The sequence below is a fragment of the Nicotiana sylvestris genome, chromosome 2, assembly GCF_000393655.2.
Source record: "Nicotiana sylvestris chromosome 2, ASM39365v2, whole genome shotgun sequence".
Taxonomy (NCBI): Eukaryota; Viridiplantae; Streptophyta; class Magnoliopsida; order Solanales; family Solanaceae; genus Nicotiana; species Nicotiana sylvestris.
In genome coordinates this window covers 9994850-10012809 of record NC_091058.1, presented here as the reverse complement: position 1 = coordinate 10012809, position 17960 = coordinate 9994850, and the positions used below count along the sequence as shown (strand labels likewise).

General features: G+C 39.5%; 1 protein-coding gene across 1 annotated transcript; it reads left to right on the top strand.

Moving 5' to 3' along the window:
• The first annotated feature begins 4313 nt into the window (after window positions 1-4313).
• LOC104230621 (uncharacterized protein At5g39570) lies at window positions 4314-6790 on the top strand. The gene is made up of 2 exons (XM_009783478.2): window positions 4314-5393; window positions 6485-6790. The coding sequence occupies exons 1-2, from the start codon at window positions 4473-4475 to the stop codon at window positions 6560-6562; spliced, it is 999 nt and encodes a 332-aa protein (XP_009781780.1). The 5' UTR covers window positions 4314-4472; the 3' UTR covers window positions 6563-6790.
• The last annotated feature ends 11170 nt before the right edge of the window (window positions 6791-17960 follow it).

The window sequence follows — 17960 nt, the reverse complement described above, 5'->3', positions numbered from 1 at the left end:
TGGCAGACGTACTTCTATGGTCTTCTAAATGAGGAGGGGGACCGAGATACAGCGCTAGGGGACTTGGGGCATTTGGAGAGTCTCCGAGATTTTAGGTATTGCAGGCGTATTAGGTCGATGAGGTCGTGGTGGCTTTGCGTAAGATGAGTAGGGGTAGAGCGACCGGGGACAGATAAAATTCCAGTTGAGTTTTGGAAGTATGTGGGTAGGGCAGGATTGGAATGGCTGACTGGGTTGTTCAATGTAATTTTTAGGACGAAAAGGATGCCAGAGGAATGGAGGTCGAATACAGTGGTACCGTTGTACGAGAACAAAGGTGATACCCAGTGTTGTAACAATTATAGGGGTATCAAGTTACTTAGTCATACCATGAAAGTTTGGGAGAGGGTGGTGGAGGTGAGGGTGAGGAAGACGACGTCTATATCCGACAATCAGGTTGGGTTCATGTTGGGCCGCTCCACTATGGAAGCTATCCACCTTGTTAGGAGGTTGGTGGAATAGTATAGGGATAAGAAGAAGGGTCTGCATATGGTGTTTATTGACTTGGAGAAAGCGTATGATAAGGTTCCTAGGGAGGTGCTCTGGAGATGTATTGAGGCAAAGGGCGTGTCGGTAGCCTACATAAGAGCGATCAAGGATATGTATGATGGAGCTAAGACTAAGGTTAGGACTGTGGGAGGCGACTTGGAGCATTTTCCGGTTGTTATGGGGTTACACCAAGGCTCTGCGCTTAGGCCATTCTTATTTGCCTTGGTGATGGATGCTTTGACACATCATATTCAAGGGGAGGTGCCATGGTGTATGCTATTTGCTGATGACATTGTTCTAATTGACGACACGACGACATGTGTTAACGAGAGATTGGAGGTTTGGAGACAGACTCTCGAGTCTAAGGGTTTCAAATTAAGTAGGTCTAAGACAGAGTACCTGGAGTGCAAGTTTAGCACTGAGTCAAGGGATGTAGGCGGGGACGTGAGGCTTGGGTCACAGGTCATCCCCAAGAGAGATAGCTTCAAGTACCTTGGGTCGGTGATTCAAGGGGACGGAGAGATCGACGAGGACGTCACTCACCGCATAGGGGCGGGCTGGATGAAATGGAGGCTTGCATCTGGAGTCTTGTGTGACAAGAAAGTTCCACCGATACTCAAAGGTAAGTTTTATAGAGTTGTGGTTAGACCGGCAATGTTGTATAGGGCAGAGTGTTGGCCGGTTAAGAACTCTCATATCCAGAGGTTGAAAGTAGCAGAGATGCAGATGCTGAGGTGGATGTGCGGGCACACTAGGTTAGAAAAGATCAGGAATGAAGATATTCGGAGAAAGGTGGGCGTCGCCCCTGTGGATGACAAGATGCGGGAAGCGAGGCTCAGATGGTTCGGGCACGTACAGAGGAGAAGCATCGATGCTCCGGTGAAGAGGTGTGAGCGGTTGGCCGTGGTGGGCACGAGAAGAGGTAGAGGCAGACCTAAGAAGTACTGGGGAGAGGTGATCAGGCAGGACATGGTTCGTCTACAGATTTCCGAGGACATGGCCCTTGATAGGAAGGCCTGAAGGACTAGCATTAGAGTTGTAGGATAGGGGTAGTGGAGCTTTCCTTACTGCATGCCGGAGGTGAGGCGGGGTTGGATTAGGGTTGATCTTAGATGGTTTGCAGTTTATGTTGAACCCACACTATTCTTGTTGTTTATCTTAGATTCCTTAGACTCTGGTTACTGTTATTGCAAGTCATTCATCTTTTGATTTTTATGATTCTGTTACTATAATGGTTTTTACTGGAGTTACTAATGAATTCTCTTTTCTTTTCTTGTTTTCCTTGCTTTTCTTTATTTCCGTCGTTATGAGCCGATGGTCTATCGGAAACAGCCTCTCTGTCCTACCGGAGCAGGGGTAAGGTTTGCGTACACATTACCCTCCCCAGACTTCACTATGTGGGATTTTACTGGGTAGTTGTTGTTGTTGTTGTGCTCTTAATTGAAATAAACTTTCCCTCGTCTCATTTTATTTGATGTAATTGTTAGAGAATAATCCTTAATTATTACCTCTTAAAAGACAAACTCAACTAGCTGATCGACCAGCTCCAATCCAGGAGCTAATATGTCAATGAATTTAATCGATTGGCACAATATGTTCTTTTTTACAAAAATAAAAATTGGAATTGAATATAAAGATGACAAATCCAGTCAAACAGTTTTTTCCCCTTCAAATTAGATACTCGTATCTTCTTTTGTGGTATTAAGTAATGTTTTATATAGTAAAAAAAATATTTTTATTTTCTTTGGCAAGACGTCTTTTTAGTGTTATTAGTGACCTTAGGTTGTTTGAAAAAATATTTTTAATAAATAGGTGATATTCATCACTTGTAGAAAGAAATAATTTTCTTTAAATACTTCAACTTTGACACCCTATCACTTGTTGTCATATCTATCTATAACTATAAGTAAAAGAAAAAGTAATCTCATTCATGTGACATCATTCTAGTATGCCACTTGGCATTTTAAGACTTTGCTCCAACTAATTACGAACTAAAAGTTTATTTGGGAGAAAAAGGTCCTACAAGATGCCGGTAGAAATTTCAGAACATTTTATTTTTTAAGAATGAAATGGTTTTACATGTAAAAAACGTTTAATCTACAATATTATTTAAAAACTTTTTATCTTCCACGTGCCCTAAATTATCTATGCAAAATAATGATAGTCAGAGTGTCCTCAACCATCTAAACCACGATTGAAACTGATGTTTGAAATCCACTACTCGGTAACAACTGCTCAAAACTGCAACTTATATTTCTTTCACTGATACACGATACTTCAATTCTAATCTTCCTACTACTATCAAGAATTCAAGAAAACATACGGCTTATGCAAAGAATGGCTACTCACAGCGATTTCATCAAGGATATAATAATTTCAAAAATGCAATGAAAGTTGAAAATTCGGATTGTCCGTATGTGGGAAGTACCAGATCGTTATAATTCACACACTACATTCCCCATTGAATTGGTTCTACAAGATAAAAAAGTCTTTAAAATATTTTATTTTATTACTAATTAGTTTTGCTATATGTTTCTTAAGTTTTAAATTTGAATTTGTATCTTTGTATATTTGAGTTATTTATTCGTTCAAGTTTACTCGATAAAAGTACTATTAGTATAAATTAAGTTTTAAACCTGGAATAGCATCTCCGTTTATGTGATTTACTAAGTCGTCCAACTCTAATGTTGAAAAGTAAAAATTTTGGAGTTGTTGCTCTATTTGTTTGACTTACTAATTCGTTAAACTCTATTATTGATAAATAGTATTAGTATAAATTTGTAACGATCCAACCGTTCGTTTTGAGCATTTGCGTTCCGTTCAGCTATTCGAAATCTTGAGTAACTTCATATGATGTATTATGAATTGTGTGACTCGACGGTTTTGGTTTTCAGGTGATTCGGGATTGATTTAGAAAAATGATTCTCAATTAGGAAGCTTTAAGTTGGAAGAGTTGACCAAGTTTGATTTTTGTATATTTGACCTCGGATCGGAGTTTTGATGGTTCCGTTAGATCCAAATGGTAATTTTGGACTTGGCGTGTGTCCGGATTTGCATTTAGATTTTTCTAGAAGATTTCGGTACCATTTGGCGAAAGTTGGCAATTTAAAGGTTTGGAATGTACATAAATTTGATCGGGAGTTGACCTTGATGATATCGGGTTCGAATTGTGGCTTTCGGAAATTGGAATAGCTTCGTTATATCATATGTGATTCGTGTGCAAAATTTGAAGTCATTACAAGTTGATTTGATATGGTTTGGAACGAGTTTTGGAAGTTGAAAGTTCAAAAGTTCATTAAATTTGATTTGAGGTGAGATTCGTGTTTGATGTTGTTATGTAGTATTTAAGGCCTCGAAAAGTCCGTATTATGTTTTGGAACTTATTGGTATGTTTGGACAGGGTCCCGAGAAGCTTGGATGAGTTTCAAATATGTTTAAATTGTGTTGCACTTGTTTTCTTACCGATAGAAATTATCATAAAAAATTGTTCTCATAGTATATCATCCCCCACCTCCATGCTTTTAAACCCGATCAAGTGAGTACTAGAAAACTAAAAATATTTTCAGTTTACAAGGACGACTATACTAAGATTCCGGTTATACAAAGACACCATAGTTATTGCGAAATTAGCTACCCAAAAAAATACATTGTGCTCTGTATTTTATTTGGCTTATCATAAAGCATAGGGGACTCTGTTGTAAGAAGTTTAAACTAGAGAGGAAATCGTGTAATATTTACAAATTGGAGAGGATGTCGGCACGTATCCGTAATCTGCGGAAGAAAAAGACGCGGAGTCGATGGAACGACGCCGTTTCGTTCACATATCGAAGTATGCTAATTACAGCCCAAGATATAGGGAGAGATCTGCTACTTACAAAATATCAGATCTAAGATTTTGAAAAGAATGCAATTTTGAAGCTATCAGAAAATCCCAAACAACAACCATGTCTTACTACCCAAAAGGCTACCACGGGGAAGATGACGACGGAGCTGAATTCGACGAGTACGATCCAACTCCGTACGGCGGTGGATACGACATCGCTTTGACTTACGGTCGTCCGCTTCCACCCTCTGATGAAACCTGTTATCAGACTTCTTCAGCTTCTGATGAATTCGACTATGATCGTCCTCAGTACTCTTCTTATGCTGAGCCTTCTGCTTATGGTGAGGAGGCTCTTGAGACTGAGTACCAAAGCTATTCTAGGCCCAAACCTCGGCCCACTCCTTCTTATCATCGCCCATCTGAGGAAGAAGGCGAAGCTTATGAGCAGCCTCAGGCCGATTATGGGTTTCAGCCTGGGATGAATCGTCCTGGCGGTGGATATGGTGGGGAAAGTGAATACGGATCCGGGTATGGGAGAAAGACCGAGTATGAAGAACCCAAACCGGAATATGTAGAACCCGCTTCCGAATACGGATCTGGGTATGGGCGAAAGAGTGAGTATGAAGAGCCCAAACCAGAATATGGATCCGGGTATGGGCGAAAGAGCGAATATGAAGAGCCCACATCAGAATACGGATCTGGATATGGGAGAAAGAGTGAGTATGAAGAACCCGCTCCAGAGTACGGTTCGGGATACAGGAGGAAGAGTGAATATGAGGAGCCAAGATCGGAATACGGGTCGGGTTATGAGCGTAGGACCGAGTCCGAAGAGTATGGATCTGGTGGATATGGAAGGAAGCCCAGCTACGGGCAGGAGGAAGAGGGGGAGAGGAGGCCCAGTTATGGGCGTTCAAGCTACCAGACTGAGGAGGGAGAAGGGTACGAGAGGCCTCGCTATGGAAGGTCTGAGGAGGACTACAGGAAGCCTAGCTATGAGAGGCGTGGTGATGACGACGACGAGGGCTATGGTCGCAAGAAATATGTGAGTATTCTCTTCTTTGTTTTGATTGAATTTTTATCTCTTGCTCTGAATCCTTGAAGTTTCTCTATTAGTAATTCCCTGGCTTTTGAATAGCAGCTTATTAGAGAGTTTATATCTATTGTTTCATTGAGATGTTTCAGTCTGTCCAATAGAACAACTAGAGATTAATAGAACAATTTCAATGGGTTGTGTACAGATTTGAGAACACTGGATAAATATTAATTTAAGCTTCAGCTGTGTGTACTTATTTGATGAGGCTCTTGAATGTGCACCCAATGTAGCTATTAGCCTACTACCCGACGTCTCATTTTATTACCTTAGATGAACAAGGGAGGCATGATACTGTGTCAAGAAACATATAGGCAATCCTTTGATTTTATAGAAACCGCTGCTTGTTAAATGAGTAGTTCTTCACTTTGCCCACATTTTGGTGCGAGGAAGATATTATCATATAGATGCCTGACTTAGCTCATTGTAAGTAGCTCCATGTTGTGTGCATTCACTCTTAATCTACACCTTTGTCAAAAGAAAAGGAAGAAAAAGATTGTGGTTAGCCTTCAAGCGTTTAATGGACTAAGCACGCAATGGTCGCCTAATGATTCTAACAAGAGCATTTTAAAACATGCAAGAATGCCACATTTAGGGTTCAAACTTGTGACCTAAAACAACTCTTTTATCACCTTTGCCACTGCTCTAAAAGCTTGTCTTACATCAAAGGTATTCAAAATCTTTTATATTACTCCTATATACAAGAGATTTGTTTTTACCCAATTTGCAAAGCATAATTGTCCAGCGAAGAGGCTTCAATTAAACTCCCTTCATTATATTACATATTTCATTAAAAAGGAATAAAATTAACCCCCTTAATTATATATGTAGCTTCGTCACTGCAGGCATGTATTCACCATATTATAAAGTTTGTGATTGTCAAGGATGTGCACTATGCAAAATCCGCACGCATGTTAATTGTATGATGAATTGCATGAGGCACTGTGCTTTAAGCTTGTCTGATGGAGTTTGTTTTGATGTTAAGGTTTGACCTCATTTGAACTCTTCTCTGATCCATCTAATCTAATCTGTATGAATGGCAGGGTGATGACAACTCCGATGATGACGAGGAGAAGAAACATCACCACAAGCACCACCACCGCAAACACTATGATGATTGAGCAGTGTGCTTTAATCATCTGAACCAGATTTATGCCATACTAAGAACTATTACAAAATAAAAGTTGGCAAGTTTGAGATACATTTTGTTTGTGAATGTTTGCTATGATGGCTGGACTGTCCAGTTATTTATGTGATGTATTTTGATCTTCTGCAAATCCCAGACATTTGTCAGGGTTAGTATGCCATGAATGTGTGAACTTTATGATCATGATGACTCTTTATATCTATCCCTAGTTCTTATCATACTCATAAATTTCAAAAATTGATGATGACAACTTTGCAAATTCATTCGGCTGGAATGAATGAATGTACTTTTGTAATTTACTCATGGTTTGTGATTGACTTGGGTATCCCTATATGCTAGCATCTCTCTATTGAGAGTGCAGAGATCTTCTGATTGGTGCTGCACGTCATGTAGCATATTTGCTACTATGACCGGAATTGTTAATTTATCTTCTTTTCTTTCCTCTTTCCTTTCTTGAATAGAAAGTACGGAAAAGGGTTAAAAATGCCCCTAAACAATTGGAAAAGGTTTAAAAATACCTTTCATCTACCTATTGGGCTAAATATAATCCTTCACCTACCATTTTGGTTCACTTATGCCTTTTAACCATTAGATTAATGCTAAATTAAAAGTAATTATAATTATTTAAATTTTACGTGGCTACTTCTTATCGGGTAAAACTAAACCATCTAACTCATTAGAAAGACACGTCCATATCTACCAACTTTTCAAATACTCTGACCAGAACAAAAAGTTAAACTAAGAAAAAGAGGTGCCGCTTCTATCAAACTCCTTGGAACAAAAGCTCAATGGAAGTTGCAGCGAACATATAGAAGCAAATTTACTACGTAATTTTCTTTTTCTTGTTATGGCATCAAATTCAAACACGATAGACACAAAATGTATATATTGAAGATGAGTTTAATTTAATCATTTTCACATAACGAAAAGATCTCAAAGTGATTGTTTGGAAGATACCATAAATCGTTGGACTACCTCTAGTTTTCCGTCCCACATTATTGACAAGAAAATCATGCTCATTCATGCTAGGCTTTTCTTGTTTGTTTAATTTGTTCATGAACCTTTATTGGATGATAATGCTATACATGAGATTAATCAAGAAAATGAACACATGTAAATCCATGATGGAAGTGGGACTTTTTTTTTTTATTTGAACTTTTATTCGGGTCAGGTTAGTGTTTGGGGAGGGTTAGTCCGAAAAATGGTAGATGTGGGTGGGTCTTTCTGATAAGTTAGATATTTTAATTTCGACCAATAAGAAGTTGTCACGTGGAATTTAAATAATTATTTTTAAAATTCAGTATTGATCTAACGGTCAAAGGGCATAAGTAAACCAAAAAGGTGGATGAATGTGCATTTTTAACCCCAGTAGGTGATTGGAGGATATTTTTAGACCCTTTTTAATAATTACGGGACATTTTTGGCCCATCTCCGTAGAAAATATATACTTTACTCAAAAGCTATCGTAGCGATTGGCCACTTGGGCTTACGACTATGTTGTAGTTAATGTGAATAGAGAAATTGGAGCATTTTCCCTAGTTGGCTACAAATGTTTTTCGGTAGTCCCACTTAATGACAATTCTCAAAACCCGGTGTTATACCGAGTATAACCAATTCTCCGATGATAAACTAGGGAGAAATTCAAAATATAGCCTGATTTACAACTGGTCGTTTAAAAATAGTCCAGTTTAAAAAGTAATCGGATTTTAGCCACTTTTCATGTAAAGATAAATTTGAGCGAAAACACTGTTCAAAACCCGGAAAATACGCCAGTATATTATATTGGAGTTCCAGCATAAGTATGCTTGAACTCCAGCATATTATACTGGAGTTCCAGGATAAGTATGTTGGAACTCCAGCATAATATGATGGAGTTCCAGCATAAGTACACTAGATCTCCAGTATAATATACTGGATTTCCAGCAAGTATAATTGTCTAGTATAATATACTAGAGTTTGAAGCACCGGTGCTCCAATATATTATACTGGAGTCAGCAAAGTATATCGGTCCCACATAATATGCTGGAGTTCATACACAGGTGCACCGAACTCCAGTATATTATGCTGGACCGGTCTCTGTTGCAGCAAAATAGTGGCTATTTTTCATTGACTTCGTAAACACTGGCTATTTTTGAATGATCAGTCCGAAAACTGACGATACCGTGCTATTTTTACGATAAACTACTAAATTTCAAGTAAACAAGTGTCGGCTATATGATATTTCATTTCGTTTCATTTATAAGCAAAATAAGTATTAGACGGTTTTTATATTTACTATTGGCATATAAAATTTCTATTAGGAACAAAAGACTCCAAAGAAATATTGGACTTTAAGGCAAACATAGTAACGTGACTAAAAAATTTATCTCAATGGTATTGCCGGTATTTATTTTTTTCAATTCTCTGGTGATAACATTGAGGAAAATAGTTGGAACTTTCTAATAGAATTGAGGTGAGAATTGCATAGAGCAGCACGATTTGTTAATGGACTTAAATGATAACCTTGCAGAAAGCAATAACTATAACTCTAGCTATTTATCCATTTTTCTAAGCGCTGGACATGGGTGACTCAATGGATCTCGTGGCCTAAATCAACCTTTAAATTTATTTTACAAATTTGTACATTAACAAAAAATTTACTTTCTAAACAACAAAATAATTACTTAAGACAAAAATAGCGAATTTCAAAAAAAAAAAAAAAAAAAGAATAAAGTGGTGAATTATCGGATGTTGAAGTTCGAAACTCAAAGTGAAAATTTTGATTTGGCTATCATCACGAACAAGAAAAAGAAATGAACGCACATAACGTAATAGTTTAAGTTCTGAGTATTGACAGTGTCAAAACTATTTACACTTTCTAATCAATTTAAACGATAATTTTAGTTTATTCTATTAAGTAGCACTCATTGATAAATATCTAAATTAAATTGTAACACAATATAATATGTTGAATTACACTAAAAAGAAATATGTGTATGAATACTTTTGTGTTCATACAGTTTCATAGAAGATTGTAAAAGAAATTCATTATGTTGTCGATGTATTTACTTAATTCCAATATAAAAAGGATAAAACTAATATTAAAGAGAGAAGCAACTATACTAATTAACTGGTGAAGAAAATTATCATAATTTATGAACTTATTGGTATAAAATAACCTCAACTAAACAAATAAAAAACATATTGTTTTACTTTTATTTATAATAATTATTTAAATAAATTATACAATAAAAAAATAATAAAAATTTAAAGCAAATTTGGGGCCTTTAAATTATGGGTGCCAAAGACAATGACTTCACTGACCTAGCCTTAGAGCCGCCCCTGGCGCTGGGCATAAAACATGTTTTCCCTCATAGCTAAGAAGCAGTAATAGATGTCACAGATTTGTTCCGAAAAAATGTATTTAAACATGTATTTTGATACGAAAAAATGACTAAATTTTGATTAATTTTAAAAATATAACTCATTTTTAATTAATATTATTTTCTATTTTATACAAATTTTTGGCCACAACATCGGATTTTCAATCAAACTCGATTGATTGGGTTAGTGCTGACCTGTTTTCATTTCATTTTCCATCGTAATAAAGAGAAATTTGGACACACTTCCGACTCAGGAGCTGCAACTTTGGGGTCCTTAAAATTTAATTTTTGTCATAATCATCATTGTTCGTAGATCTAGTTGACCGCACACTATTTGGTTAGGAAACTCATCCACTTGATGAAGAATTGATTAATAATATGTGAGTTTTCTCGCCAAAAAAAAAAATTAAAATAAAGTTTATATAAACTTTGCCCTTTTACCCTTTAGAAGACGAAAAATTATCTATTCCGCTTTTCCTTTAGTCGTACCAATAGATACAAATTCTTTAATTGAGTAGCCATGAGTTCGCACGTCTATGTTTCCACGTTTATTAGGTATGGCCGTACGACATTAATGGTAAAAATAGCACGGGCTAGGCTGTTTTTGGACTAGTTATTTAAAAATAGTCAGCGTTTGTAAAGTCATTGAAAAATAGCCACTATTTTGCTGCAGCACAGAAAGTTCCAGTATAATGTACTGGAGATCGGTGCACCTGTATATGAACTTCTAGCATATTATGCTGGAACTCCAACACGTGGAAAATTTCAGAATAATATACTGGAGATTGTAGCACGTATGTATGAACTTCCAGCATATTATGCTGGACAAGTATATTATACTGGAACGTCATTATATTATACTAGAAGTTCAGTATATTACACTGGAGTATTTTTCGGATTTTGAATAACATTTTCGTTCAGATTTATCCTTACATGAAAAGTAATTAAATTCCGATTACTTTTAAAATTGTGGCTACGTTTGAAATGGCTATTTTTGAACTTCTCCCCATTTAATGTGAACAAACAGCTCAACAAAAATAGAAAAAGAAAACCTACCACATAAAAACTTTTTTTAAAAGGTAGTGTAGTTTATTAGCTGTATAATGTAATTATAGTTTTCGTACGGCGTTAGTTATACCAAACAAAAATAAATAAATAAAGTATGAACGATGCAAGCTCTTCACTTTATACAATTTTCTTCAAGAACACAAGATTTGAATAGAAAATTCTTTTCTCTGAAGATTTGAATAGAAATGAACCCTATAAATACATGTAAACCAAATCAAACGCCAATTACGCGTTTGGTTTGTTGCTTTGTTCTTTTCTTCAGTATCATTCTTATTGTAAAGTAGGCCACTAAAACCATGACCTTAAACGAAGGATATTATTTGTTTATAACCTCTCTCTCTCGTATGAAGCATTAAAAGGAATACTTTTCGAGGGTGGCTATAGTTCTTTCAATCCAGTTGATTTTTTTTTACTGACGTTGAAATATTCACAAAAGAGAAAAAGGAAAAAGGAAAAAGGAAAAAGGAAAATGGGAATAGATCTTGGGTCATTTTATGACAATAGAGGCATGACGTTAGTGACAGCTTTTATGCAGAGGGTTCAATGCAACCAACTATTTTCGACACTACTTAATGAAAAGTCACCAAGATTTATACAGTATTAAATATTAAAAGTAAAATAAGCTTAGTGTTAGTATTTTAAGGGGTGGTTTGGTAGGGTATAAGAATAGTGCAAAATAAGGTGTATCAGAAATGCCGAGATTAGTAATGCATGGGTTAGTAATGCAAACATTAGTTATGCAGATATTATTTCTTATCTATTATTTGGTGTGATGCATTAAAAATTATAATGCATTGCATAATTTTTTTTTAAAAAAATAGATGTTTACAAAAATGTCCTCCATAGTCTCTAGCTTTAAGGGACTTTAAGGACAATTTTGTATTTAACTGTATGAGTCCAAATTTGACCAACCACGACCAACGACGTGTACGACAAACGACAGGGTCTCTTTGAGTCTGCGTCCCAAGGGAGACGACCTTAAGACAAAGAAGAAACTGTACAACCCTTGTAATAGTGGAAACCCATTAGGGGACATTAGGAATATTCCGTCGAATATTCCTTGTATTTTGTCTTTTACAATTTAGAAGAGTTTCTCTCTTAGTATAAAAGGGGAACAAGTACCTTGTAACAGGGGAGGGGGATTTTAGAGAGATTATTATTCTTGAGTGAAAAGAAACTTAACGACTGTCTTCTCTTTATTTGTTATTCTTTCTAGAAATTATTATATTCAGCTAAGATTTACCCCTTCATCTTTGATTGATTTGTTCAAAAAAGTTTTAATATCTTTTGAGTCAAATAATTTGGCGCCGTCTGTGGGGATTTCTATAGCTGGAATCATAGTTTTCACCTAGATTCTTGAAGGAAATAATCACCTTTCTCCAGCTCCATAAAAGACAACGATGGCGGGAAAGGGAGAAGCGAGGCTAAAAGCAAGAGAGAGTGTCAAAAATAACCTCCTGAATTCCCACAACGAGGCCAGTGGAGAAGACAACGAAAATGCAACACCAAGTGTTACACCTGAGGGTGAGATTTCACCTCCTCCGCACGGGGATCTAATGACCTTGCGCGAGAGAGGAACCTCAACATCCTCAGTAGGAGAAGCACCACCAGCAGTCAAAAGGCTACTACAAGAATAGTTAACAAGCACCTTGAGCAACATGCTCGAGAAACCCATTCAGGGAGGTGTCAAAGACGCGCCACCCATAGAAATCGCAGCTGCTGCCGATGAGCCAACCGCTACATGAATAGGAAACACCCGCACTATTACTGATGCAGGTGACGATGCACTTATGGTCATCTTAAAGAAAATGAAAGAGATGGAGAATGAGAACAAAACACTCCGCGACCAGATGAAGGAACATCAGGAAAGGGTCGATAAAATACCAGGCGGTCCGAAGCTGTCGAACAACCATATAGTGAAGGGGCAGCTACCCATTATATTCCAAAGACCTTCAAAATGCCGCCATATTTAAAAATATACGATGGCACCATGGACCCGGAAGATCACCTAATCCATTACGTTACCGCAGTAAAAGGTAACGATTTATCAAAGGAACAGGTGCCGTCTGTACTGCTGAAAAAGTTCGGTGAAACTCTGACAGGGGGAGTGCTGATGTGGTATTCCCAACTACCAGCACGATTGATATCCACGTTCGAAGAGATGGCAGACAAGTTCGTCAACGCGCACGCTGGAGCGAAAAAGGTAGAAGCTAGGGTCAAAGATATCTTCGCCGTCTGGCAAACAATGGGCGAGGGAATTCGGGATTTCCAAAGTTGTCAGAAGGGATGACAGTAGCAGCCTTTCAAAATGGGCTAAACAGAAACGGGTCAAAAGCAACCAAAAAGCTACTTAGTAGACTCATGAAGTACCACCCTACCACGTGGGAGGAGATCCACAATGCCTATTGCGCCGAAGTGAGGGCAGACGAGGATGACCTGAATGGCCCACTTCAGCGATTAACGTCAGTCCAGACCGAGACAAGGAGAGATCTCCGCCACGACGGGCGAAGAGATCATCTACTACGTTTCAATCGAGAAAGACACCAACCTTACATCCGAACAACCAATCCTCCACCTCCACGACATGCGGATGTCGCGCCTCGACTTACCGCACCCTCCCAAAATGAAAGAGGTATGCCTTCACTACTATCTGCTCATAATTTTTGTGTTTTCCCCTCAAAAATAGTGTACGCATTGGAGAAGCTCGGTACGAAGGTGCAATGGCTGCAAAAGATGAAGTCGGACCCAAGCACAAAGAGGTCAAACTTCCTGTGTGAGTTCCACCAGGAAAGAGGACATAAAACCGAGGACTGCATAGGTCTGCGACAGGAAGTAGTAAGAATGCTAAATCAGGGATACCTAAAAGAACTATTGAGTGACAGTGGATGAGCCAACGTCACTCGAGGGCGCGATCGACCTCAAGGACCTCCAAAGCCACCGTCACCAGCTCGTACTATACAAATGATCATTGGCGGTGACGACATGGTAATCAACTATGTGAAATTCACCACCACACATAAACTCAAACGGGCAGTCGCCCACGAACGATATGATGACCTCGAAGATAGTATCATCTTCGATAAGTCAGATACCGACGGTTTGTCTTTCCCTCACTATGATGCTTTGGTTATAACTTTACGCATTGCAGATACCGATGTAAAAAGAATACTGGTGGATGATGGAAGCGGCGCGTGTATTGTTCACCCGCGAGTTCTCATACAAATAAGGCTCGATGATAAAATAATACCGTGTTACATAACACTAACGGGTTTTAATAATGGAGTAGAGCGGACATCTGGAGAAATAGTGCTACATGTCCTGGCAGGAGGGGTTACCCTGGAAATGACATTCTACGTCATGAACCAGGAAACGGCCTACAATGCCATCATAGGACGACCATGGATACACGTCATGCGAGTCGTCCCTTCAAGCTTCTATCAAGTAATCAAATTTCCCACCCCATATGGGATATTCAGCATCCGGGGTGAGCCACGTACCGCTCAAGAAAGCTACCGGATCACCCAAGATTGCACACACACCAAACAACTAAAAGGGGCAAGTGCGGAAGCATAGCAATCAGCCATGTCGGGAACCAAACCCGACGTACAAATAGAGGCCATCAAAGGCTCGGACATCGTAGAAGCTTGCAAGGCAACCATAGAAGATCTCGATCCCATCCACTTGGATAACATCAATAGCACAAAAAGGCTTATGTTGGACACAACCTCTCGAGCTAGGTAAGTATCGTGAGTTTTTAACTAACAACGCCGATTTGTTTGCTTTTTCCCACTTAGATATGCCAGGATCCCAAGGGATAATGCCACACACAGGCTGAATGTCGATCCACTTTATCCGCCGGTACGATAAATAAAAAGAAAGTTCAATGCCGCAATCAATGAGGCGGTCAGTAAGGAGGTTGATAAATTACTCGCCAATGGTTCCATCAGAGAATCGAAATATCCCCAATGGGTCGCCAATGTGGTCATGGTCAAAAGAAGAACGGGAAATGTCGAATGTGTGTTGACTTTACCGATCAAAATAAAGCATGCCTGAAGGACCCTTTTCCACTACCTCACATCGACCAACTTATCGATGAAACAGCGGGGCACGAACTGCTGAGTTTCTTGGACGCCTACTCCGGCTATAACCAAATCATGATGGCTGAAGAAGATAAAAAAAAGACCACTTTCATCACTCATCAAGGAACGTACTGCTATAAAGTGATGTCGTTCGGGCTCAAGAACGCATGGGCCACGTATCAAAGGTTGGTCACCAAAATGTTCAAAGAACAACTCGGTAAGACCATGGAGGTTTATATTGATGACATGCTAGTGAAGTCGACAAAGAAAGAGGATCACATCGGTCATCTGAAGGAAGCCTTTGAGATATTAAGGCAGTACAGGATGAAACTGAATCCTGAAAAGTGTGCCTTCGGCGTAACTTCAGCAAAGTCCCTCAGTTTCCTAGTGTCACAAAGGGGAATTGAGGTCGACCCTTATCAAATCAGGGCCATCGATGCAATACCAGAAATACTGACCAGCAAAAATCAGGTGCAGAAATTAACGGGGTGAATAACCGCCCTATCAAGGTTCATTTCACGATCCTTGGATAAATGTCACAAATTCTTCAATGTGCTAAGGAAAGACCGCGTGCTGCAATGGAATGAAGAATGCATCGACGCCCTGAGAAAACTGAAAATGTATCTATCCTCACCACCACTACTCGTCAAAGCAGACCCGGGTGAATGTCTACTTGTGTATCTAGCAGTTTTTGAAGTTGCGGTAAGCACAGTCTTGGTCTGTGAAAATAAAGGTACGCAATCTCCGATTTACTATATCATTAAAACCTTAATCGATGCCAAAACAATGTGCCCTCACCTTGAAAAACTAGCTCTGGCATTGGTCGTAGCTTCACAGAAGCTTAGACGGTACTTTCAATATCACCCCATATAGGTGGTGACAACCTTCCCCCTAAGAGGTATCCTACACAAACCCGAACTATTGGGTATACTAGCCAAGTGGGCCATAGAACTGAGCGAGCATGACATAACGTACTAACCGCGAACTGCCATTAAGTCGCAGGTGCTCACCGACTTCGTCACTGATTTCAGCACTAAAATATTGCCTGAGGTAGAACAGGAAGCACTCTGCACTTTCACACATACTAACCTTGGGTCCTCTAAACCGACGGTGCCTCTAATGCCTCGGGATCGGGACTGGGACTCGTCCTCAAAGTCCCTACAGGCAAAGTAATTCTCCAGTCCATACAATGCCCCAAGATGACTAACAACGAGGCCGAGTATGAAGTTGTAATTGCAGGTTTGAAGTTAGCCCTCAAATATAGTGCTCGACGACTCGTCCTCAATTGTGATTCCCAACTCGTGGTGAACCAAGTCATAGGGACTTTCCAAACCAAAGAGCAGAGACTACAAAAGTATCAGTCAGAAATCCAAAAACTACTGCCAGAATTTAATGAATGACGCCTCGACCAAATACCCAGGGGATAGAATATCGAAGCAGATGGCCTCGCCAAACTAGCTGCGGCCACAAAAAATATCAACAAGGAAAACGTGGTCACCCTCCTCCATTCCGCAATAGACCACGTCGAGGTACATTCAACAAACTTAACTCAGTACTGGCGTAACCGCCTCGTAGCATATTTGCAGGATGGAACGCTCCCGCAAGATTAAAAAGAAGCCAAAAAACTCCGGGTACAGGCAGCCCGACACAACCTTGTAAACGGTGATCTCTACAAAAGAACGTTCGGCGGCCCCTAGGAAAATGTCTTGGGCCAAATAAAACATGGCGAGTACTGGAAGAAGTACACAAAGGGCACTGCAGCGCCCACATGGGAAACCGCGCCCTCGTCTGATGCCTCATCCGCGCCGGGTACTACTGGCCCACCATGAAAAAAGAAGTTGCGGACTATGTCAGGAGATGTGTACAATGTCAAAAGTACGCCCCTATAATACATCAAGCAGGGTAACTCCTTCATTCCGTCACTTCGCCATGGCCATTCATAAAGTGGGGAATAGAAATAGTCGGCCCCCTCCCAGCAGGATGAGGTAAGGTGTGCTTCCTTTTAGTTTTAACTGATTACTTTTCTAAATGGGTGGAAGCAAGTTCATACACTCAGATACGTGAGTAGGAGGTCATCGCATTCATATGGAAAAACATAATATGTTGTTTTGGCATCCCCAAAGAAATCAGCTGCGAGAACGGACCTCGGTTCGTCGGAAAGAGAACGACTGAGTTTTTCGAAAAATGGCATATCAAACGAACACTCTCTATGCCATATCACCCTGCCGCCAATGGTCAAGCTGAATCTTCCAATAAAGTAATACAAAATATATTGAAAAAGAAGCTTGAGGATGCTAAAGGGCTATAGCCTGAACTACTACCGAAAGTATTATGGGCATACCGCACTACGCCAAAAACTAGCACAAGAGAAACACCATATTCACTGGTCTACGGGACTGACACAGTTATACCCGTCGAGGTCGGAGAACCCAGTTTGAGATACTCCAACGAGAGCGGTCCAAGCAACGACGAAAGTAGGCTACAAGATCTGGATGAAGTCGAAGAACGGAGAGGCATGGACCATATAAGAATGGTAGCCCAGAAGCAGCAAGTAGAAAGATACTACAACAAGAGAGCCAAGGTGCGACCGCTCAAAGTCGGAGACTACGTCCTCAAAGCTAAAACACAAGCATCGAAAGACCCTAATGAGGGAAAATTGGGAACGAACTGGGACGGATCATACAAAATCATAGTTGCAGCAAATAAAGGAGCATTCCAGTTAGAGAAAATGGGGGGAAAACTACTCCAAAACAACTGGAATGTCGCCCATCTCAAGTACTTCCACTTCTAAAAGAAGGCATCACCTAAGTCATACTCTTTTTCCCTCAACCGGGTTTTGTCCCAATTGGGTTTTCCTGGGGAG